Source organism: Geotrypetes seraphini, chromosome 7 (assembly GCF_902459505.1).
Source record: "Geotrypetes seraphini chromosome 7, aGeoSer1.1, whole genome shotgun sequence".
In the NCBI taxonomy this organism is placed as follows: Eukaryota; Metazoa; Chordata; class Amphibia; order Gymnophiona; family Dermophiidae; genus Geotrypetes; species Geotrypetes seraphini.
This window is the reverse complement of record NC_047090.1, coordinates 115,711,889-115,737,208: the sequence shown is the minus strand read 5'-3', so window position 1 is coordinate 115,737,208 and position 25,320 is coordinate 115,711,889. Positions and strand designations below refer to the sequence as shown.

At 42.8% G+C, this 25,320-nt stretch overlaps 1 protein-coding gene across 3 annotated transcripts in view; it reads right to left on the bottom strand.

Moving 5' to 3' along the window:
* The window catches only part of RPAP1 (RNA polymerase II associated protein 1), a 207,663-nt gene that overhangs the window by 127,234 nt on the left and 55,109 nt on the right, over nt 1-25,320 (bottom strand). The window contains exon 1 of one of the 3 annotated variants that reach the window (XM_033952094.1): nt 16,010-16,129. The exons of 1 other annotated variant lie outside the window; for it this stretch is intronic. In XM_033952094.1, the coding sequence (XP_033807985.1) occupies nt 16,010-16,056 (47 nt within the window). In that variant the 5' untranslated portion in view covers nt 16,057-16,129. Of the gene's footprint in view, nt 1-5,585; nt 5,714-16,009; nt 16,130-25,320 lie in introns of those variants that run through there. One more of the 3 variants, XM_033952095.1, reaches the window with a different exon arrangement.

Sequence of the window (25,320 nt, the reverse complement as noted above, 5' to 3'; positions counted from 1 at the left end):
GGACACAAAATTCATATTTTATGAATTATTAGAAAACTCTGTACAGAGCTCACAGCTTTCTGATTCAGCCCCTCTATGCTTAAATTCAACACACTGTTCCAATATATGGCTAATTCTGAAAAATTCTGAGAAGAGGACGCTTTTCTAGCTTAATGAAAAAATCAAGTTTGATTTTTTTTAAAAAACCAAGCTTTATTCATTAACTAATTTAAATAGTGTAAAACTACAGTACTGTATTTTCCCTATAGTTTCTTAGCTTCTGCTTGCTTCCTGGGATGGGGGGGATTTTGTATGGGTGAATCTTGCTGCTTGGAGGGGGGCAGTTGTTTCTTTTGTTTTACCTTTACAACGCACTGACTTTTGTATTGTTGGCAGTTCTTTCTTTGACATTGCTGTCTTTGTTATTTGTTGTTCAGTATTCATACTAAAAAAAAAGATTTGAACATAAACTTGAACTTTCTGTCAAGAGGTTGAAATTCACTGTGACTGCCTCTAGCATTAACAGATAGCCTCTAGAAAATACAGTAGGGCCTAGTTCAATCTTCTAAGCAGCTTGTAGATGCAGGGAAAAACACAATTTGAAGTGTCTGTATATAGATCCTAGAAGCCTAGGATAATCAATGGGAGGATAATCAATGGGGACACTTATCACAATGATAAAGTGGATTAAATTGGAGGAGGTGTTGCGCTATACGATAAAGAGGAAATTGAGTCAAACAAAATAAGCATTCTTCATGAAACAAATACAGTAGTGGTGTAGCATCCTTATGGATAGAAATTCCAGGTGTGAAGAGAAAGAGAATACTGGTAGGGCTATACTACCATCTGTCAGGACAGAATGGACAGATGAAGAAATGTTAGAAATTAGAAAAGTTGGCAAATTGGGCAACAGAATAATAACAAGTGATTCAATTATCCAACTATTGAATGAATAAATGTTACAATAAGTGCTAGGAAGGTAAAATTCCTAGATGTATTAAATGACTGCTTCTTAGAGCAACTCAGGAACCTACAAGAAGGGAAGCTATTTTAAATCTAGTCTTTAGTGGAATGCAGGGCTTAGTACAAGAATTAACTGTGCTGGATCCACTGGGAAACACTGATCATAATATGATCAAATCTGAGCTAAAATCTGGAGTGGCATCACTAAGGAAATCTAGTATAGCAGCATTTAATTTTCGAAAGGGCAACTATGATAAAATCCAAAAAATTGTTTAAAAGAATCAGCTGCAAAGGCTAGGACTTTAAATCAAGTAAGGGCATTGTTGAACCCTTTACTTGGCATTGTTGCTCAGAAGCAACATGTGTCTTCTATGGCTCTTATGGAAGATCTGTATCTCCAAATGCCTGTTTACTTGGCACTGTTGCTCTCGTTCAACATCAAGTTACATAAAGCAGCCATTTTACCATTTGCCAATTAAAGGGTTAAAAATACCATTTTGGATGCCTAGATCAGGTGTATTAATAAAGGTGAAAAATAGAAAAAATGGCAAGTAACATGTTTAAAAGGTAAAGTGAAAGAAGCTATTAGAGCCAAAAGAACATCTTCCAAAGCACAGGAAAGTTAGGAAAATAAGAAGCAACATAAGAAATGGCAAGTCAGATGCAAAATATTCATAAAGCTAAAAGAGAATATGAAGACAAGCTTGCCACATAAGCAAAATTCATAGTAATTTAGGTGCATCATAAGCAGAAAGCTTGTGAAGAAATCTATGGAACCATTAGATCAAGGAGCAAAAGGAGCACTCAGGGAAGACAAAACCATAGCAGAGAAATTGAATGAATTCTTTGCTTTGGTCTTTCCTGAAGATCTACCTGCATGAATAAACATCCTTTGTTAAGTATTGATGGAACCACCAATCAGACAAACAACTGAAAATAATCCAAAATAATAAAGACAAAGTGGAGAAAAACAGACCTCAATATTGTGGTTCTTAGACCCTAAAAAGCATCCTTTGGAACCCTTATAATCATAGGTCTGTAAAAAAAACTCCACAGAACAAAAATAGAAAACCATTCACACTGTCTTCTCTTTTTTCAATTTCAATATGTCTTTTATACCCAGAGTTCACACCAATAAACAAGAAAATCTGATGACTACAAGAGTGTAAAAAACATCAAGGGACTATGAAACTTGTTACCGCAACAATTCAATCAGTTCATATGAGCTCTGCTCCAGAGAAGCAAAACTCAGTTCACTTATCTCACACACTGTGCTCCTTCATTCTTCAAACTCTGGAACTGCTGGAACAAGCTCTTCAAATCTTCTCCTGACAGGGGGCCTCCTGTTTTACTACATCAGCGAGCTACCACAGTGGAATTCGGTGGTTCTTCTTCCACACAATGCCACCAAGCAGCAGAATCTTGTTTTCAAAAATGGCAGCGATTTTTGCCAGAACTGCTAAAACCACTAATTTTTGCATCACATATTTTTTCACTATTATCTTCTATAGTACATTGACACACAAAATGCTTCCCATCTGTTGTGAAGTGTTCAAAAACAGTCGATTTGGTTCCTACTCTTTCTGACATTGTGATTTTCTTCATAGGGTGCCACTTTCACTAATATCCTATATAATAAAAGCTTACTGACACATGCGCTTTGAAAACAGCGTGATCCCTGCCGCTGTGGTGTGTGATCCGTGGCCATGTTCCATTTTAGAACCCGGTGGCAGGGAACATTCTGGCCACTTCCCTCCTCCCGCCCTCACTCACCAACTGCTGGAGGAAGCCGGCCATATTCGGCGGCTTGAGGAGGCGGTGCGGAGTGGTGCTGGCAGCGGCTGCCGGGAGGAGGACTTCGTGCAGCGGCGCTGGCAGCGGCTGCCGGGTGGAGGGCTTTGTGCAGCGGTGCTGGCGGCGGCTGGCGGGAGGAGGGCTTCAAGCCGCTGAGGGTCGGGCGCTGCTCCATTGAGGATCATGGCTGGCCCTACTAAACTTCGCAGGCCGCACAGCACCTCAGTAGAACATTTCCTCTGACGTACGCAATCGCGTCAGAGGGAACGCACTTCTGAGGGGCAGAGCGGCCTACGAGGTTCGCAAAATCCGGCTGCGATGCTCACAACACTGCATACTGGACCGGGGAAACAGGTAAGGGGTGCTGCTGGAGCAGGGAAGAGGTGCTACTGGGCCGGGAGAGCAAGGAAGAGGGACGGGGAGCAGGAAGAGGTGCTATTGAACCAGGGGAGCAAGGAAGAGGGACAGGGGGAGCAGGGAAGAGGTGCTACTGGGCCGGGGGAGAAGGGGGCTGGGGGGGTAAAATTGGTTTGGAGCTGGGGCTGAAAATAGGGGACATGTGAGGGAAGGAGGCTTTACTAGCACCCATTAATGTAATGGGCTTAAACACTAGTAAATATAAAATATATTACATTTTGTAATCATAAAATATATTACATTTTGTAATCATTCTAAAATTAAAATATTGTAATAAAAATGGATTAATCAAATTATTCTCTCTGAAATAAGAAATTTAAACATTATAATATTTGCATGACATACAATTTAACTCTATTAGGAGTCAGAGTGAGCACATTTTCACTGACTCCAGTAACCCAAAAATTGCTTCCAACTACACAGCCCTGGCTGGAACGCTGGCAAAAAGACTTCCTGATTGACATGGAAGGCTGAAACAACTTTCGGTGGGAACAACTCTTGGCATAGGCTGCAACCATAACTGGCTTCTTAACTCTGAGGAGAGTAGCAATAACTACTTCAGAGTATCCTTTCCAAGTTAAGGCTGTATGTTCAAGAGCCATGACATAAGCCTAAAATATTCTCGATCCTCCAAGGTAACTAGATCCTGACTGAGTAGATCCGAATGAACTGGTAACTTGAAGCTCTTGTCCCTCTGGAGATGAAATAGATTCATGGCCAATGCAGCCAATATGGAGCCACTAGGACCATGTTCACTCTTCTGCAGATGACTTGGTCTATCATGGGCCACAGAGGGAACACATATAAAACAGCCCTTCCACCAGCCATGCTTGAACCAGAGCATACACTCTGGCGCTTCCGGGCTCGAACCATTGGCTATAGAATCTATCTTCCATCTTGTTTGTGGCTGAGGCCATGAGATCCATTATCAGTCGTCCTCAATGCTGAGGAATTGTGGTTGAACACCATCTCAGACAACTACCACTCTCCTGGTTCCAAGGCAGAGAATGACACATGGACAAATTTGTCCCTGTTCTCGCAGGATCTCTCTCTATCCCCCATCCCATCCCTGCAAGTTCTGTCCCTGCTCTTACCCCATCTCTGCAAGCTCTGTACCCATCTGCACAAGCCTCGAGCACTTTAAAATCATAAGTGCTTGCTTCAGCTTATCCAGCAGCTGGAAAGAAAGGAGAAGACTTCTGCCTCTGGACTGGATCTGCACATCCAAATGCTGAGATCTATGGGCTGCCAGTCAGACTGAAGCCGGTCCGAGACCTCAATCCCCAAAAGACCAAGCGCTGTGTTGGGAAGAGGTAAAATGTAGCCGGCACAGATTATAGACCTTGGACTGCCATGGGGCCAAACAGTCTGCGCTCAAGCTCCTAATAGATCAGGGATGCAAGCCAGCTTCTAGGAGAATGGACCCTTAGCTCCAAAAAGGTAATGTAGGCTGGCTACACAGGGACTAAATGGTTGCCTTGTAGCTGCAGATTACTGCTATGAGAGTCTGCATCCTCTCCCAGGCAGAGCTGTCTCAGAATAACTGGAGTCCTCTTGTCACCAAAGTCTCTACTTTCAGAGAAACCCCAAATAATAAAATTGTCAGAGCAGTCAGAAAAACACCTTCTCAGCTCACTTGCAAAAGGAAAAACTAGCAGTGGCAGTACAGTCCACTGGGGAAGGAGGAGGAGCTGAAAGATGTGATTGACATCGTCCGGAATCCTTTGCCCTACAATTTATTTTAATGTTGTGTGTGCCTACGTTTTTCATACAAGCTAATATTTGCACTCAAACCCTTATTGTCCTGTTCAGACAGTAGTAACATGAACACACAACCCACAGTAGTGTTCTGCATCAGCCTTAGAAAATGACACCAGAACAAACTTTGTGCCCCGCGCTCAGTCCCTGTCCCTGCAAGTTCAGTCCCAGTGAGCTCAGTTCCCACCCCCGCAAACTCTATTTGATCCCATCCGCAGAAGCCTCAAATAATTATGATTTTATATTGAAATAATTTTAGTAAAGTATAAAACAAGACAATATTCTGTACAATTGACATTTTATAAATCACAAATGATTCAACAAAACTCTTATCTTCCCTCCACTATTGAGAAAACTAAACAAGCCAAATTACTACAGAATGCTACATAGAAAAATCATGCTAACAGAATACCTCAGTCACACATGGCAGGAATAGTGTTAGGGGAGTGAAACTAGGGCAACTGCCCCTTTGCCAGAAGAAGCTGAAGAAGGCACAGCCTGGTAGTGGGCTTTGCGGTCCCCAGCTATATCTAACATCAGCTCTGGTAGGATACACATTTCAAATCCGATATATTCTAATCTGAAAATAAAAGTCGTTTTCTACTTTTTGCTGTCTGGTTATTTTGGCCCATAACTTAGGAACCGGTAGGTGCCCTCTCTCAACCACATCCTACCTTCAGACCTGCTTTTGAGGTTGCCGGTAGGAGCAACTATTCGGACACATTACCAACACCAACCTCCCGAGCGTTCAGACTACAGGTGACTCGCTCCACCGGAAACAGGAAGTAGTGGGAGAAGGGAAGGAACGCGACAGGGGGGGAAGAAGTTACGTCAGAGAGGGGCGGGACGCAAGGTTGGGAACCTTTCCTGGTTGGTTACTGCGAAGCTAAATGAGTGGCTGCTGCAGTCGTTGGCTGCTTTAAGAGGCAAGTTTGAAGGTAGGACCGGGGATGGGGGAGCGGCGGGAGAGAAAAAAGATGCGGGGTTGAGAGAAGAAGGAGCGATGCCGGTTTTCAACTCTTTTCAGTGCTATGAGGAGCGGTGGTCAGCGTATAAGGGCAGCTAAAAGCGTGTGTCTGGCATATGTGTAGTTAATTAATTGGGGTTGTAAATACATGTTTACTGAGGAGTCGATCTATTCTAGCGCATATGGCAGTGGAAGGGCGAGAATGCTGTATGGGGGAGGGACACGAGGGAGAGAGAGAAGTGTTGGACATGGGGGATGGAGAGATACACAGGAGGTGAAGGAGTAGAAGGGAGATATTGATACAACAGCAGAATGTAATGATGGAGAGATGCCTGGCAGTAGGAATTGGGGAAGAGAGTGGGAGAAATGCTGGCCCATGGGAGGGAGAAGAGTGCAGGAGGGAAGAGAGAGGGAGATGTCAGGCTACAGGGTAGGAGGAGGGAAGGAAGAGGGAGCAGATGCTGGGCTATAAGGGTGAAGGAAGGAAGATGCTGAAAATGGCAGAACCCTAAGGGGGATGACTGGATAGATATTACAGAGAGTAGAAATATGGTAATGGGAGGTAAGTTGAAGATGAAAGGGAATGGAGGGCTGAGGAAGGAATGGACTAGGGAATGGGAGAGAAGATGGAAATTTGATAGGTAGCAGCAGTGGCGTACCTAGCATATGTGACACCCGGGGCCCATCATTTTTTGACACCCCCCCCCCCCCCATCTGAACAGAAAACATGATTTTTAGTAACAAGCCACACGTCACACATGAGTACCTAGGAAAAGGCAGCATCTTACATACTGCAGTGAGCAGTACAACATCAATACACCCATTGTAAAACTAAACAAGCCAGACTAGTACACACAGATCAGTCCTGCAGTCAAGTCTAACAAAAACCCATGTCTTTCGAACACAGAAAACACCTTTGCCTAGTATGGAATATGTAATCACAAACTAACCCCTCCCTCTTTTACAAAACTGCAGTGTGTATTTTAACCACGGTGGTAACAGCTGTAACGCTCATAGAATTCTGAGCATCAGAGCTGCTACCACCACGGCTTGCGCTAAAAAGCACTCCACAGTTTTGTAAAAGGGGGGATAAAATAGAAATACATAGACAAAGGTTAAATTGAACCAGTAAGAAGCTGGACTCTGCATATAATGCAACGCCACAGAAACAGTGACACATGTCTCCTAAAGCAATAAATACAGTGGTGCCTCACACAACGAACTTAATCCGTTCCAGGAGCAAGTTTGTTATGTGAAACGTTCGTTGTGTGAAACGCGTTTTCCCATAAGAATACATGTAAAACAAAATAATTCGTTCTGCAGCCCTGTTTTCCCATAAGAATACATGTAAAAGAAAATAATTCGTTCTGCAGCCCTACATTTCCCTCCCTCCACCTCACCTTATATGCAGAGTTTGCCAGCTTTCTTTTTCACCCAGCCGCACGCTTTCAAAAAGCTGTGCACGCGCAGCTGCTGAAGTTGATCAATGTTCTCTTCTCCTGCAACTTCCGGTTTCCGGTTGCGTCAGAGGAGAAGATTGAACAACAGAGCATGCGCGCATGTGCTGCTCTTTGAAAGTGTGTGGCTGGACGAAAAAGAAAGCCGGAAAACTCGGCATCTAAGGTAAGGTGGAGGGAGATGACGGAACACTGCATTCAGACAGGAGGGTGCTGCTGTTCCCTGCTTCGGCGAGAGTAGTTCCGCCCCCCCCCGGGCCCCTCGGGCGACTTCGTTGTGTGAAACGAAGTTCGTTATAGGGAGCAAGACAAAAAGTTCGTTATGCGCAGCGTTCGCTGTACGAGGCGTCCGTTATGCGAGGCACCACTGTAAATAGAAAATTTTTTTCTACCTTTGTCTTCTGTGGTTTCTGCTTTCTTCATCTTCTTGTAACTATCTTCCTTCCATCCACTGTCTGCCGTCTCTCTTCCCCTATATGGCATCTTCTCTCCTTCTATGCCCCTTCCAGAAACTGTATGCCTCCCCCTTCCATCTCTCCTTTCACCCCCATTGGTCTGGCACCTCTCTCCTCTCCCTTTCCCTTTTTTCCCTCATTTTCCTTTTCAATTTATTTTCTGCATCTGTCTAGATTACGTTCTTACTACCCTCTCATCAATGTCCATTTTTACTGTCTACCTAAAGCTTGCCACCTCTTTCCCTCACCCCTTCCAGTATCTAACTCTATCCTCGTCCCTCAATCCAGCATGTGCCCTTTTTTCTTTCTCCTCCCCACTTCCTTCCAGCGTCTGCTCCCCCTCTCCCTCACATTTCCATTCAGTGGCTGTCCCTCCTCTCCCCCACACTTCCATTCAGTGTCTGTCCCTCTTTCTACCCCTTCCATCTAATGTTCACCTTCTGTCTCGCCCCTTCCAGTCACTGCCCTCTCTGCCCTTTCCATCCAATGTCTGCCTTCTCTCTCTTCCATACATCTTCTTTCTTTCTATGCTCCTTTCATAACTATCTATCCTGTGCCCATTCTCTCCTTTGTACATGATTGATTTCAGCTCTGCCACCTCTCCATTTTTTACTCTCTGTCACCAACCCATCCCCTATGCTCTGGCATCTCTCTCTTCTCCTTTCTTTCCTTCGCACCCCACAGTCTGGTATCTGCCCTTCCCTGATTCTCTGGCATTTCTCTCCTTTCCTTCCATCTTTCCCTCCCCTCCATGCTCTGAGATCTCCCCCTTCCTTTTCCCTTAGTCTGGCATACCTTCCTCCTTTCCTCCAAGCCCGGGCATCTCCTTTCATTCCCTCCCTCATCTTCCTTCTCCCTCCAGCTGGGTACAGCAACACTCTCCCCTGCAGCTCTGGATTTCCCCACACCTGCTCCCCTCAAATTGCCAATGCTTCGGTTACTCTTCTTTCTTCCTCCCTCCCCCCACGCGGGACCCTGCGGCACCATCAGCTCTTAGTCCCTCTAATGCTGGCCCTGCACCTCCGGACTTCCCCACACCTGCTCCCCCCTCCCCCCTCCCCCCTCGATCGCTATTATTTTAAATGTTATGGCAGCCGCGGCACTGTATCCATGGGAGGAAACTTCTAACCTCGGCCTGCCTCGGAACTCTTCCTGCAGCCACCGCCCGTCTAGGCAGGAACAGGAAGTTGCTGTTGCAAGAAGAGTTCCGGGGCAGGCCGAGGTTAGAAGTCTCTTCCCATGGATACAGCGCCACGGCTGCCATAACATTTAAAATAATAGCGATCAGGGGGAGCAGGTGTGGGGAAGTCCGGAGCTGCAGGGCCGGCGTTAGAGGCAGTGAGAATAGCCGGCTGTGCACTCCCCCAAGGCGTTCACCCGGGGCGGACCTCCCTCACCCCCACCCCACCTTGGTATGCCACTGGGTAGCAGAAAATTGAAAGAGGAGAAGAAGGTAAGAAAGAGGAAGAGAAGAGATAAAAAGGAATGATCAATATGTCAGAGGCAAGAGAAACGCATCATCGAAGTGGGCCAGCCTAGCAAAGGCCCCGAGGCTGCCTCATGAAACCGTGGCTAAACTACTGCTTAGGGGCAGCTGTGTGCTGAAGCTAAAAGCACACAGAGCTGCCGCTGCTGGTCTGGGGGTGCGGAGACAAGATAAAGGCAGGAGGCATACGCGGCAGGAGTCCCGGCGAAGGCAGGAGGCATAAGTGGCAGGAGTCCTGGCATACGCGACGGCAACAGGAAGTTGCAAGTGAGCTGATGCCTGCACCGGAGCCTCTCTTCCTGCCTAGTATGCAGTTTGTGGAGGGGACCCTAATCCTTCATGGACCGGCAATAAATTTTTGCAGACCGGCGGTTGAAGAACACTGGTCTAGACAACAAAGATAGAAGAAAGCCATTTTATTTTAAATGTTTTAAATGTAATGTGGATAATAATTATTTACTATTGTTTAAATTTTGACCAATAAATTTGCAGAATTTGCTAATTTTGTGTGCAGAATTTTGAATTATTTTGCGCAGAATTCCACCAGGAGTAGCCATAGTACTTTTACAGTGGCTCACTCTATCATATCCCTCTTCAGCAGATTCTTTTCCAAGTTCATGCTCTAACATCTTAAGTCTTTTCTTATATGATTACTCTTATATGGTCTTTTCTTATTTTGGTTACTCTTCTTTGAACCTTTATTTAATTCTACTATATATATATATATATATTTTTTTTTTTTTAGATACAGCAACCAGAATTGCACACAATACTCAAGGTGAGGATGCACCATGGAGCGATACAGAAGCATAATGGAATTTTGTCTGATTTTCTATCCCTTTCCTAATAATTCCTAGCATTTTGTTTCCTTTTTTTGGCTGCCACCAAACACTGGATATAAGATTTCAGCATATGGTCCATGATGACACATAGATCTTTTTTTGAGTGCTGACTCCTAAGATATTTAAAAAAAATGTGATTAGTGTATGAACATAAGAAGACATTTGTACCAAGGAATCCTACTTCCCTGTTCTTGCATAATCCCACTCTATTGCTGGACTAGAGGGTTCTTTTCCTATGGTCACCAGACAGTTTGTAGGGAGATCATTATACAGTCTTGAACCCCTCCCCTCTTAAGAGCATAAGAATAGCCTTACTGGGTCAGACCAATGGTCCATCAAGCCCAGTAGTCCGTTCTCACTGTGGCCAATCCAGGTCGCTAGTACCTGGCCAAAACCCAAAGAGTAGCAATATTCTATGCTACCGATACAGGGCAAGCAGTGGCTTCCCCCATGTCTTCCTCAATAACAGACTATGGACTTTTCCTCCAGGAACTTGTCCAAACCTTTCTAAAAACCAGCTACGCTATCCGCTCTTACCACATCCTCGGGCAACGCGTTCCAGAGTTTAATTATTCTCTGAATGAAAAAAAATTTCCTTCTATTAGTTTTAAAAGTATTTCCCTGTAACTTCATTGAGTGTCCCCTAGTCTTTGTAACTTTTGACAGAGTGAAAAATCGATCCACTTGTACCCGTTCTACTCCACTCAAGATTTTGTAGACTTCAATCCTATCTCCCCTCAGCTGTCTCTTTTCCAAGCTGAAGAGCCCTAACTGTTTTAGTCTTTTCTCATACGAGAGGAGTTCCATCCCCTTTACCATCTTCGTCACTCTTCTTTGAACCTTTTCTAGCACCACTAGTTATGTCCCACGAGTCCAGGAACAGAGTGGGATTGTGCAAGAATGAAAGATTAGGTTCTTACCTTTGTTAATCTTCTTTCTTGTAAATCCACACTGTTCCTAGAACCCACCCTGGAAATTGCTGAAGTTAGGAACAGTAGACTTTAATCTGTTCCAGGAGGGCTTAGAATACAAAATAAAGGAGCTATGGTGGGAATTTCACCTGACTGCCATTATTTAAAGTCCATTGCACTGAACACTAGGCTGCCCCTCTGATCTATAGGTATGTCTGTTTTGCCATTTCTCTCAAAATAATGCCAGATGCAAGTTCTAATGCCTAGTTTTGTTTTTTCATGTTTAGAAGTTGCAAATGTTACGTTGGAAAATGGCTCTTTTTAGATGTTTTCTGTCCATCTGAAAACCATTTTCAAAAAAGGAAACCTGGACATTTTTCCTGTTCAAAAATGGTTCTAAGATGGATTTTTTTTTTGGAGGGGGGGCAGGGATGTAATGAGTTAAATATTTGGTTTTGTTTTGGGTTTGTTTGTTTTTAAATGCCCTTTCATGTTTGTACCTGATTAAAATTGACTTCTGTTTGGGGTTTGTGTGGCTCAGCAATTTACTGCTGCTTATTTGAGCTTCTAATGAATCCAGATCAACCTGTGCTGGAGCTATAACAGTATAAATCATCTTCTACAATTGCTTATGATTTTTCCTTATTTTAACACTTTCTCTTCTAGTTGAGGCATTAAAGCACATGTGTCAAACACAAGGCCCGTGGGACAAATCCGGCCCGCCTGACCTTTTTATGTAGCTCGCGGCAATGCTCCAGACCTTCCCCTTCTCAGAGCCTAGCATGTCCTCCCTCCCGTGCCGGTCCGACATTGCTGTCATGTCGGAAAGTCTGCCGGCTTCGGCAGCGATTTGGCAGTGTTGTCTGTGGCTCCCCCTCCTGCCTTCCATCTGCCGCGGTCCACCCGGGCGGAAACAGGAAGTTGCATGTCATTGAAGACAGACTGCGGCAGGCGAAAAGCAGGAGGAGAAGCCACATATAACACTCCTGAATTGCTGAGACCAGCAGATTCTTCGGCTTGGCGGCAACATCAGACTGACGCCGGAGGTAAAGACATGCCAAGCTGTGAGGAGAGAGGGACCAGCGCTGGAGGGAAAGGCATGCTGGGCTGTAAGGAGAGCGAAATGAAGGGAGAGAGGTTGGACCTGGGGTAGTGTGGAGAAAGAGGGAAAAAGATACTTGAAGGGAGAACCATTGGGAAGAGAAAGGGAGAAATGGTGTACCTGGGGGAAGGGAGGGAGGCAGGCAGACATGGGGAGAGATGGGATGGGGGGCAATTGGGAAGAGAAAGGGGGAGAAGTTGGAGATGGAGGGGAGGGAGAAATGTTAGGTCTGGGGGTGGAAGGGAGAAAGAGAGATGCAGCATCTTTTTTTTTTTTCCTTTCCATCTCATTGTTCAGCATCAAGGGGAGAGGGAAGAAAAACAACAGAAAAGAGAGGGAGCAAAATGTTGGACCAAGAGGAGAGATAGAAGGAAATAGGAGACTGGCAAAGGAGTGAGAGGAGAAATGGGAAAGCTACAGAATAAGAGAAGATGGAAAATTGATAGGTAGCTGAAAATTTAAAAAGGGGAAGGATGAGAAAGAGGGCGAGATTTGAGTGAACAGAAGCAGAAAAGAAAAAAGGAGAAAAGTTGAAAGGGAAAAATCAATATGTTGGAGACAGGGACTGGAGCAAGAGAGAAGAGGAGAGAAAAAATGGACAGCAGACACTGGAAAGAGAATTAGAAGATAGACAAAATCAGAAAGGGAAACTGGGACTAAAAGAAAAATGACCAGACAACAAAAGATAGAAAAAATAATTTTATGTTCTGTTTGTGATTACAATATGTCATATTTGAAATGTGTATTCTTCTATATTTAGATCAAACACTTCTCCATCTACCTGTAGCCTTACGCATTGTGCAAGATTTTGGGCATCTTTCTAGCCTGTGTATCAACTTTGTCAAGCCAATTCTTATCCTTGGCATCGGGAAAGACAGGGCCTTGGCAAGCTGCCTTGCCCATACCCCCAGTGAAGAAGTCGATGCGCTGCTTTGGCATCTAATTGAGCACTAACCCTATGGTGATGTACAAATGCAATATACTAGATCTAACTGATAATTTAAGGAAGTTGTACTTGCAATGGAAGGACTTGCTACTTTCCCTCTGTGGCAGAGTCGCATTGATTAAACTGATTATGCTACCCAAACTGCTGTATTCCTTGCAAGCCATCCCTATATGGATCACTAAATGGGATGAATAGATTTTTCGCAGCACCACAGGCTTTTATATGGAGGAATAAATCCTCCCATATTAGTTACACTAGGCTCACTTTGGACAAATTTCTGGGGAGGTTGGGGCTACCTGATATCCATCTTTATAATTTGGCTGCCCTGATGTGCTTAGTATATGAGAGAATTGTAGGTCAGGTGAGATTCTCACCTCTGGGCTGGCTGGATGGATGAAATGCAACACTCTCATTTATAAATTTAATTCATATCAAATCTAGTAATTTTGCACCGTTGAGTCATAAATTTCAGTTCCTGGCACCCATACATCTAGCATGGAAATGGTGAAAGAAAACAAAATGAAAGACACTAATGGTGTCTCCGTTTCTCCATTTGGAAGGGAATGGGGCCTTTCCACAAAGATAAGTAAGTCATGGTTTTGACTGTGGACTGAGCAAGGATGTGCTACTTTGGGGCATATACTGGAGGTGGGAGAAGGTACCTTCCCATCTTTTATGCAGTGCTAGCACAAATAGCAATTAACACAATCTTATTTTTGGGCTTATCTCCAAGTTAGACATTATTGGCAATCTATACAGCAGCACTGGGACCTTAATTAGTATTATGGGTCATTAGAGAGTCAACTCCTGAATATCCAAGCAATTATGAATGGTTTGTCAATCTGGTACAAATTGAGATAGATGACAGGAGTCTATGGGAGACTTTTACAGGTTGTGAGACCTATTCCTGCATTTTGCTGGAGTTGCTAAAGTCACGGGCTTGAGTTCAGATGCTGAGATGCTAATATGTGGCATGTGAGTGTGTGGATTTCTTGCTGTGAAGTTTCTCAAGGACACCAACCAGTGCTGGAAAGACAATGAGCTATTTGACAGTGCTGAAAGAAAAAATTCAAGTCAGCAAGACACTCCATCATCTGTGAACCTACGAACTGATAAAGTGATGCCAGGCTTGTTCACTGAGGCACTGATATTGATGGACCCGTGTGAAGAATGGAAACTTCAAGAAGTAGAAAGTTCTAGAAGCTATGCCTGTCCAGAGCCTCCCAGGGAAGAATGGAGGCGTGGACTAGGAGAGGGTTAGATAGGCAGTTGGTCTTATCCAATAGGGCAATACATATTCCCAGCCAGGGGAATGATCTAAGAGAAAGATACTTTCTGTATAAAACCCCTATGCTCTGGCAGAATTTCTTTAGAGAAGCTGCACCATACTTACAGAAATATGCTGGCTCTGTTTGTATGAGGTTTTTTCTCCCCCTTGTATATGTCCAAACTGATTTATTTCTGATTTGACAAATGCTGCTATAATACTAATTACTAGAATAAAAAGTTATTTGCTTTGGAATATACAATGTAATCTTGTGGGGTGTTTTTGTGTTTTTTTTTGGGAGGGGAGGTTTCTTCACGATGGATCCCCAGTGAGGTAAAGTAAGCAGCCTTTTACTTCAAAGCTCTTGAAAACTACTACATATCCTTACAATCAATGGATAAACTCATGCAAAGTTGGAATGTAAGACTGGATTATACTTGTCCCTATTTTCTGGAACTTTGTAATACCATCTATGCCCTGGTCAAGTCTGTACCCTTTCATTAAAAAACATTTAATATACTACACACAATTTACATTACTAGAGCTAGAATGGGTTTATGGGAGGGTAGTGAATATATTAAGTGTAAAACTTCATATTTTTCTAGACTGCCCAAATAATACCATATGGCAACAGGTGCTGTTAGTACTTGAAGGAGTGGTGCGTAGGCCTATTCTGTGAGAGTACGCTTCCCCATTATTGGGAGATCAGGAGTCACTACAGCAACAGGGAATTCCCTCCCCCCATAGAGCTTTTCTTTACATTGCAATTCTTTTCGTCAAGAAAGCAATCCTACAGTCTTGGGTTACTGAAGAATCAGCCTCCTACCGTTTGGACCAATGTGACACAAGACATCACTAAATTTGAGATTCAGACTGTTGTGGCCGGGCCCGTCCCCGAGTAGGTGGGAAACTCCGGCCCGGACCACAAGTAAGAATTTTAGTACGCCTTTTATATGGTGGTGAAAGGAAGACCCGGATACCGGATTCCTTGAAAAACAGTACCAGGTTTATTAGTGTCCCAAAGTACAAAGAAAAGAAAACAGAAGCAAAAAGAAAACATTCACCTTGGTTTGTTCAAGTCCTTTGGGTGCATCCTGCACACAATTATTTTACAGTCCAGGTGAGTCTCAGGTGTTTTACTGAGGAGCTGGATTGCACTTCCTTATCAAAAGCAAAAATACTATAACATCAAAATATTATATCAGTTCAATGCCCTCCTTGGCTTGTATCCCCACTGGGATTTATTGATCTCCCTGGATCTTAACACCTTCTGGCTTTTCTAGCTGAGCACGGCTTGCGTCAAGCCTTTTCCCCTCTCAGCTCTCTTTATCTTCTTAACACATTTTTATCACCTCATTAGCTTTGCCAGCCCTGCTCTGGCTTCCGTGTGAAACAAGTAAACAATGAGAGAACGTTCTTCGTGAGAGTAGCTGAGGACTTTCAAATACTGTATTCCCCCAGGTCCATGTCCTCTTCACTTATACTATCACTCAGGACACTGCACATTTCCCATTCACCCTCATGGAACTCTGGAACATTTCCTCATTTCCCCCAGGCTGTGCTTCCCATCCCTCTCTCTGCAAGTCTGCCAAAATACCTGCAGCCTTTCCCTGGGGATAATTTCCCAGCCCTTCTCTCTGGGGTTTAAGTTGCCAGTCACTGTACCTCCCAAGTGCTGTACCACCTTTCCTTAGGTGCTGGCTTCCTGCCATACGCTCATGCTGGGTCTTAGGCACCCTCTGTGACCTGGAACCTCCTTGAGTGATTTGGCTTCTCTCATCAGAGTCTGCTGTGTCCTTCTTCTCTCGCTCTCTCCTTCTCCCTCCTCCTCCTCCTCCCAAGTCTGCCAACTTACTTTGCCTATAAGGCAAACTCCCGGATCTGACTCCACCCCTCTCTAAATTGGTCTCAGGTTTCTCCCTGACCTCTGGAAAGGAGTGATAGGGGCAATTAGTGGTTTTCAGAGCCTTCCCTAATTGGCTCTTCAGCTGTGCTGGGACCTGCCTTGGCTTGTATTCTTTTGGCTGAGCCATCTGTCCTGGCTCCATGCCGGGTTTTACAGAGCCCTGTGCTGCATTCTGGGGAGTTTCAGCAGTAGTTTTCACTGTGACAGGAGCTTCCTTGCCACACTGTGCAGCACACATGTAGGTTGGAGAAACTGCAATATGTGGATTTGTGGTGGACTTTTCAAGCTTTACAGATAAATATTCATCCTTTCCTACAGGACGATTAAGGCTGGGTGGGGGAAAGGATAGGTTAGGATGGGAAGTGAGCAAGTGGTAGGGTGTGGATGGAATGTGAGTATTGTGTTAAGAGCTTTGCGTATGTATATAGTTGTGCATCATAGTGTTTGGTAGCAGGATTTGGATGTGGAATGGAAGTAGATTGGGATGTGAAGGATATATTATATAAAAAAGCAACAGCATTAAAGGATAAGGAGTCCCCCCATCGTGATGTATTACCTAGGCAAAACTCTCAGACCGTGTTACAATTATTTGATAAGCTGTCAAACAAATATTGATATTGTACAGAGGTCGTTGATTTAAAATGTAACTCAATAACTGTGTTATGTTGCTTTGTTTGTACTCTATTTACATATGTAATGCTGTTGTGATAATAAAAATATAATTAATTAAAAGAATATTTGCATTTACTCACTTACAGGTGAGGGCATTTACACCAGCTTTTAAGGTTAGGTGTGAAAATGCAGACTTAAACTAGTATTCTATAATGATAGTTCCACATGAACTGCTGTTATAGAATTCATGCTTAACACCTGTATCTAAGACCTGTATCTCGGTGCATAATTTTATGTGCCCTTTGCTGAATCTAGCCTTCTATCTGTATGAGGAGGATGTGATGTAAGGTCTGTCTCTTTCACCCAGCTTGTTTGTGTATGAAGATGTAGCTCTGTGCACCAGACTGAGGATCATGTGATTTCACCACTTGCGAAGGGTAACTGTAGGACAGCAAGACTTATTGTGGAATGTTTTGATGGTATAAATGGATCTGTGAGGTTATAAAGGCTTTACTTGTATCATTTTCTTTCTGTATTCTGACAGGCTTTTGCATGCCTGAGTACCGCAGATAAACTAGCTTAAGCTTCCAAAGATGAAGAATTGAAGATTGCATTGTCATTCGTTCCTACTTAATTGTAATGTAGTGCAGCAGGCAATTAGATCCCTTTGTTTCACATTTTGATATTAAAATGCTTGTTGATGCATGGTCTAGTACAGGAGGTAGGCAATTCCGGTCCTCGAGAGCCGGAGCCAGGTCAGGCTTTCAGGATATCCACAATGAATATGTATGAGATGGATTTGCATGCACTGCCTCCTTGAGATGCAAATCTGTCTCATGCATATTTATTGTGAATATCCTGAAAGCCTGACCTGGCTCCGGCTCTTGAGGACCAGAATTGCCTACCCCTGGTCTAGTACAACGAAGAATAAAATGTGGTCATAGTTTTCAAATTATCTTTCTCTGAAATGAGGCTTTTGACAATGATAGTAGCAGTTTGGGTATTTTGGGCTCTGTCATTTACCTCATATTGTGTTAAACATGATAGTATTAGCTGGGGTGCCCACACTTTTTTGACTTGGTGAGCTACTTTTAAAATGACCAAGTCAAAATGATCTACCAACAATAAAATTTTAAAAAAACACAAAGCACACTGTACGCAGAGAAAATGTTAATTATGATTTATATTTGGGGGGGTTTCAAAGAGGTCAAGGCAGATGACTTTAAAATATGCAATGTCACCTCAGTAGCACCTATACAAAAATAGACAAATATATCCCCTCCCCTTTTACTAAACTGCGATAGCGGTTTTTAGTTCAGGGAGCTGCACTAAATGCCCCCTGCTGCTCCTGACACTCATAGGTTCCCTATGCTAAAAACCGGGGGGCCTTAGAGCAAAATATAGACAGCAGATATAAATTCTCAAAACAGACACATTTTGATCACTAAATTGAAAATAAAATCATTTTTCCTACCTTTGTTGTCTGGTGATTTCATGAGTCTCTGGTTGCACTTCCTTCTGACTATACATCCGATCTTTCTTTCTTTCTTCCTCCTGCATGCTTCCTCTCCTCCAGACCTCATTCCATTCCCCAACCAACATCCATGTCCCTCCATGAGTCCAAATTTTTCTTCCTCTCTCCCTGCCTGCCCCCTGCCACCTGACACACTCCATTCCTTCCCCCAGCTTTTTCTTCCTCTCTCCCTGCCCCCTCTCCTTTCTTTCATTCTCTCTCCCTGCCCCCTTTCCTTTTTCTTTCTTTGTCTCTTCTTCCCCCCTCCCCGTTCTTTCTTTCTTTCTTTCTTTCTCAATCTCCCTGCCCCCTTGTCTTTCTCTCTCTCTGCCCCCTTTCCTTTTGCCTTTCTTTCTCTCTCCATGCCCCCTTTCTGTCTTTCTCTCTCCCTGCCCCTCTTTCTTTCTTTCTCTCTCCATGCCCCCCAAGCCACCGCCGCCGATTTCTCCCTACTTCCCCAATTCCGCAAAAGCCAGGCCCATGCCAGGCCCATAAGCCTTCCCCGCCCAATCTCCCCCATGTCATTGGAGAGGAAGTTCCGGGCCACCAGGCATTCAAGGACCAATACCCCATAGGTTTAAGGAGTGGATTTGAATGCATGAAATCCTCCATATTGGTTACTACTTTTTTACTTTCACGAGCCCACGGGTTAAAACCATGGGCTTGCACTGTGGGGAAGGGCAGAGTGCAGAAGATTGGGGCAGAAAGCAGGAGATCGGGGCAGAGAGCAGGGTTTTTACACAAGTGACTGGTCCTCACCTATCGCTTGTTTTTGGATCGGCCAGCCCAGTCGGTGTGCCTGAATTTGTTTAGTAAATCACGCCCTTCCTACTTTGCCTGCCGTTTCCCCTCATTTGCATGCGCAGATTTGATCGGATTAGAGGATGATCGGCACAGAGGTTAGAGGAGGAAAATCGGGTTCCAAAGTGGTCGGGACACAATCGGTGTCCTTAGTGAATCTAGCACCAAGTACATTACAGGTAAAACCAGAGGTCAGGGATACAAACACTATTGTAGGAGTGTCTTAATGATGGTAACATAATCTTTGTTGAGAAGTGGAGAGCTAACAGAAAAATGCCTGTACAAAGAGGTAGGTTTTGAGCAATTTTCTGAATTGCAACAGATTATCGCAAAGCCTGAGTTCCAGTTATAGCGTTCTACAGAATGGGTCCAGCCATAGAAAAGCAGAATTTTTTAATTTTGCACATATTATCGAACAATTTCCCTCTATCAAACAACATACGAGAGCCATTCAAAAAGTATCAGACCTTAATTTTTCTGGCATAAACAAATAAAGCTAGGGAGGCATGGTTTGGTGCTTGTATGTAGGTGACCCTAATGCACATGTTTGAATTTTGTCCCGCCTACAGAAGCTGTCAGTCGCCAGCAGACCACCGATGAATGAGGAAGTGTAAGTGAGCGCCTTCGGATTTTCGTTTTTGTCAAAATGACAGAAAAAGTTGAACAACACTACTGCATTAAATTTTGTGTAAAGCTTAATAATTTCCAAGTGGAAATGATCCACAAGATTCAACAGGCCTTCAGGGATGAAGCAATGGGCACCACACAGATAAAGGAGTGGTACAACCGCTTCAGAGATGACCGTACTTCAGTGGAGAGTGAAGCACGTCTGGTAGGCCCTCAACATCCAGAAATGAGATCATCATTGACCAAGTGAGGACCCTGGTGATGCAGGATCATCGAATCACGATCAGAGAACTTGCAGACGAGGTGAGCATCAGCATCGGATCCGTTCATTCCATTTTGACTGAGGATTTGGGCTTCAGGAGAATTTCAGTGAAGTTCATGCCAAAGCTGCTATCGATTGAGCTGAAGCAACTCCATTTGGAGATCGCACAAGACGTGCTGGAGACTGTGAACAGTGATCCCAACTTTTTCAGCATAGTGATCACTGGCGATGAGTCCTGGGTTTATGGATACGACCCAGAAACCAAGTTGATGTCATCACAATGGAAGCATTCAACATCCCTAAGGCCAAAAAAAGCAAGGCAGGTCTGCAGCAATGTCAAAGTCTTGCTGACTGTCTTTTTTGACTCCAGTGGCGTGGTTCATCACGAGTATGCACCACATAGCACAACCATCACCAAGGGTACTATCAAGAGGTTCCGTGTCGCCTTTGTAACGCTGTGAGACGCAAATGGCCAGACCTGTGAGCAGCAGGCAATTGGCAGCTCCATCACGATAACACACCTGCCCATTCTTCACATCTGATACGAATTTTCCTGGCCAAACACAACACACCTGTGATTCCTCAGGCTCCCTATTCTCCCGACATGGCTCTGTGTGACTTCTGGCTTTTCCCCAAGCTGGAAATGCCCCTGAAAGGGACCAGATTTCAATCAAGAGAAGACATCTTGCAACGGACCAGTTGCAAGCAATCTCAAAAGATGCATTCCAGTGCTGCTTTCGACAGTGGCAGAACCATTGGAGGAAGTGTGTGGCAGCCCAAGGGGACTACTTTGAAGGAGATTGGTATAAGATTGTTGTATCTGAAAATGAGTATTTTTTATAAGTAAAGGTCTGCCTTGGATGGTTTGTACCGCAACAGGCATTTAATCAGATAATCTGGCAGTTTATCATAGACCCCTTGTTGAACAAGTTTTAAGATTTTAAATTGAACATGAAAAGATACTGGTAACTAATGTAATTTTCTTAAGGTGGGAGAAATGTGCTCATAACGAGATACTCCCATCAGCATCCAGGCCGCTGAGTTCTGAACAACCTGTAATGCATTGATTTGAGTAGTCGGCAAGCCCAGTTGTCAAGTTCATCTCCATTTCCACTCAGTGACCTATCTACATTCATCTTTCTTCATCCTCTAAACATCAGGTCTCACCCCCTCCCTTCTCATGTCCCACCAACAGCAAGTAGTAAATCTTATTAACTGGGGGCAGAGATGCCTCTGGACCCTTCAAACATTTGCCCTAAATAATTGTTTAAATAGTTCCTAAATAGAATCAAACCTGTATTTATACATAAGTAAAAGTTAAAAAAGCAAATTAAGATGTCTAAAGGGGCTTCCGGGAAGAGAATGAGGTGGAGCCATAAAACTATACAAGTCATTCAACACTTTTCTTGACACTTTTCATTTCAGCGTTAAGAAATGAAAAGTGTCAAGAAAAGTGTGGAATAACTTGTAGGTTTCATGGCTCCATATCATACTCTTCTTGGTTGGGCTGAGAACTTTTCAGCGGCCCCTCATACTAAGTTTCATGATACTTAGCTTAGAGCTAAGGATGGTCCAGTTTCTGTGAGTGCGCAATTGACAAATCTCCAGTCTGCACTCTTAAACCAGCTTAATGTACTGATAGTAAGATAAACCAAAAAGAATGTATAATGGTGACAGCCTTTTGCAACTTCTAAAGAGAAGGTATCAACTTTATAAAATCAGAGGGTAAGGAAATAGCCATATCATTTAGCCCTGTCCTCACCAACAGTTCCAGTGCTTCCTAATCTGTATTCATGACATTTACCACAAGCCTCATTTTCAATGGGGTTTATTTACTAAATACATAACTTGCATTAACAGACATTAATTAATACAGGTTAGAAATGAGACCCTAAGTTTGTACTCGATTAAAAGTAACATCTGTTATGGGGTTTTGTGTGGCTCAGCAATTCCCTGCTGCTCATTTGTGCTTCTAGTGAATTAAGAGCAATCTTCTACAATTGCTTGAGATTTTTCCCTATTTTAACCCTCTCTCCTCTAGCCAAACCATTAAAGCAGCAATCCTTGGTCAAAGACCTTAGCACTTTTTGGAGTCCACTAGTTCCCCAAATCCTTTTCTCTTCTACAGCTTTTCCATCAACATTAAGGGCTCCTTTTACGAAGGCACGTAAGGGCCTTAACGCTCAGAATAGCACGCGCTAGCTGCTACCGCCTCCTCTTGAGCAGGCGGTAGTTGTTCAGCTATAGCATGCGCTAATCCGGTGCGTGCACTAAAACCGCTAGCGCATCTTTGTAAAAGGAGCACTAAGAAATTGCAGATTATGCAAAACACTGCTATTAGAATCCTTACTAGCGCTCAGATATCATTGGCTTTCTGTAAAATTTCACTTAATGCATAAGGCTTTAACACTGGCATTTAAGATTTTACGAACTGGTCAGCCTGATTGCTTGGCACAATTTCTGGTGCCCTGTAATCTGTGTTCATCAACTTCTCATCAACTGACTTTACCTTCAGTTCATCTGGTTAGGTTAGTATCGACTCGTAACAGCCTTTTTAGCTTCTGCTCCTTTTTTATGGAACTCTCTTCCAAATGATTTACGTTGTGAGCTTTCTTACTCTAAGTTTAGGACTCTACTAAAGACCTACTTTTTTCGATTAACTTTTTCTTAGCTTTTATACTGGGGGGGGTTGTTTCTAAGATTTTATTGAATTTTCATTTGTAATTTTAGGTGTAGAAACTGACCCCACAGCAACTAATAGAACTTTTTTTCTTTTCTGTTCTTTTAATATTAGCGTACCGTTCTTACTTTTGTTTTTGTAAACTGCACTGAAGTTAAAGCAAAGTGTGGTATATAAATAATAATAAACGTAAATAAATGTAAACCCAAACATTTAATTTGGGGTCTGACCCCCCAACACTCTTGCAAGGGCCATGCTCAGCACATAATCCTTTCTATATTGTCAACTCATAGCTCAGTGAAAGCTGCATCCTCATATCATGAAGTATCATTTTTTTTCTGCTAAAACATACTTGCCTCCTGCCAGTTGTTAGATATGAATGCTTTAGAAAAAACATGTTTTAGTGGGGGAAAAAAGGGGCCATGAAAGTCTTGCTGAAATGAGCATATTGTAGGGTCGTGTCAATGATATTGGTCACAACAGTAGTCTATAAACACTAAATAAATTATCTAATCTAATTAGTCTTCAGTTTATATACCAGGTCATCTCTTGTCAGAGCTCGACTCGGTTTACAAGAAGTCAAGAGACTAGAATATACATAAAATAAGGAGAAATACAAGGCTGTCCTTTATCTCCTCTGCTTTTTGATATTGTATTGGAACCCCTGTGACTAGCTATTCAGCAAGCAGATGAGATTCAGGGTATTCCTCGTAGAGATCGGGAATATAAGGTCTCGGCTTACGCAGATGATATATTGCTCTATTTGAGAAATCCTGAGACAACCATTCAAGTTTCAAGTTCAAGTTTCAAGTTTATTTAACTCTTGATATATCGCCTATTTTAAATATTCTAAGCGATGTACATAATATAATAAAACATAGAAACATTAATATACATTTAAAAACAGCAAATTTCAATTATGACTAACAAGAAAGCGAGGAAAAGGGGGCAAAGTTACAATAAGGGCATAGGAAGAAAGGGAAAAAACGAAAGGTTGGGTAAATAGTTACAAGGCACTCTTTAAGAATATTAATTTAAACAAAGTAGATACATTAGAGTTTTAAAGGTCATAGGCGTCCCTAAACAAATAAGATTTAAAAAGATTTTTAAAAGCTGAGATATCATGTTCCATTCTAATATACTGAGGGAGGGAGTTCCACGATTGTGGACCTGCTACAGTAAATATGTCTGCTCTTCTCGTACCGATGATTTTTAGAGAAGGGATAGTTAGTAAATTTGATTCGGATGAACGTAAAGATCGTTGTGGTTTGTAAGGGATCAGAGATTTTGATATGAATTGTGGCTCGCTAGATGTTAGAGTCTTAAAGATTAGAAATATAATTTTGTACAATATCCTATGATTAATTGGTAACCAATGCGCGTCAATCATCAGTGGGGATACATGGTCAAATTTTTTAGCGTTGTAGATAAGTTTGATAGCCGTATTCTGGATAATTTGGAGTCGTCTTCTTTCCTTCTGAGTGATGTTTAAGAATAGAGCATTGCAGTAGTCGATTTTTGCAATGATAAATGAGTGTATTAAGATTTTTATGGAGGAAGGGTTTAGAAATTTGGAAATGGCTCTTATCTGACGTAGTTTGAAGAAACAGTTTTTGACGATAGAAGAGATATGATCATGGTAAGATAAACTGAAAATGATTGAGAAATTTGGAAAATTTTCAAGTTACAAGATAAATTGGAGTAAAACAGAAATTCTTCCATTCAATGTCCATTGTACAAAAGGTTTGTTTGATTCATTTCCCTTTCTATGGAGGGAGAATAGAATAAAATATTTAGGCATTTGGATTAAAAATACAATGGAAGAAACAATAAAAATAAATGAAAATCATTATTACAGAAGGTCACAAAAATGTGTGAGCAATGGAATCCTTTACATCTTTCATGGTGGGGGAGAGTCCAAACTATTAAGATGATGATCTTGCCTGTGGTTTGTTATCAGATGGGTATGTGCCAGTTTATTTTCAAGGGTCCTTTTATAAAAAATTAAATAGTATTCTCATAAAATTTATTTGGCTGGGTAAAACTCCCAGAATAGCCTTGGTATCTTTACAAAGGCCAATTTCAGAGGGAGGGGTAAATTTTCCCAATTTTTATAGTTATCATCAAGCCTATATTTTGCGCCAGGGTATGTATTGGGTCCTCCCAGAGCTCATGGAAAAACTCCCAGATTGGTTGTGGCTTGAATGGCAACTCATGTCTCCTTTGCGCCTTTGTCATGTGCTCAGTATCAAAATACCTAGTTACAGTAAAGATAGCAGAATATTAGCTGATACACGGAAAACATTGCGTTATGTAAGTAATTTAACAACAATTCCAATTCACAAATCTACAAATCAATCTATATGGCTGAACTCCAAGATTCAAATTGGCGGAGAAAGGCTCGCCTGGAAACATTGGATGATAGCAGGAATACGTTTATTAGATGATGTTATCTATAATAGTAAAATGCTTGAATTTTCACAGTTGCAATATAAATATGGTCTTAATAAATCAGAATGTTTTAGATGGTTGCAACTGAAGCAAGCCATTCAGGCGGGGTTCCCTGAATGGAAAA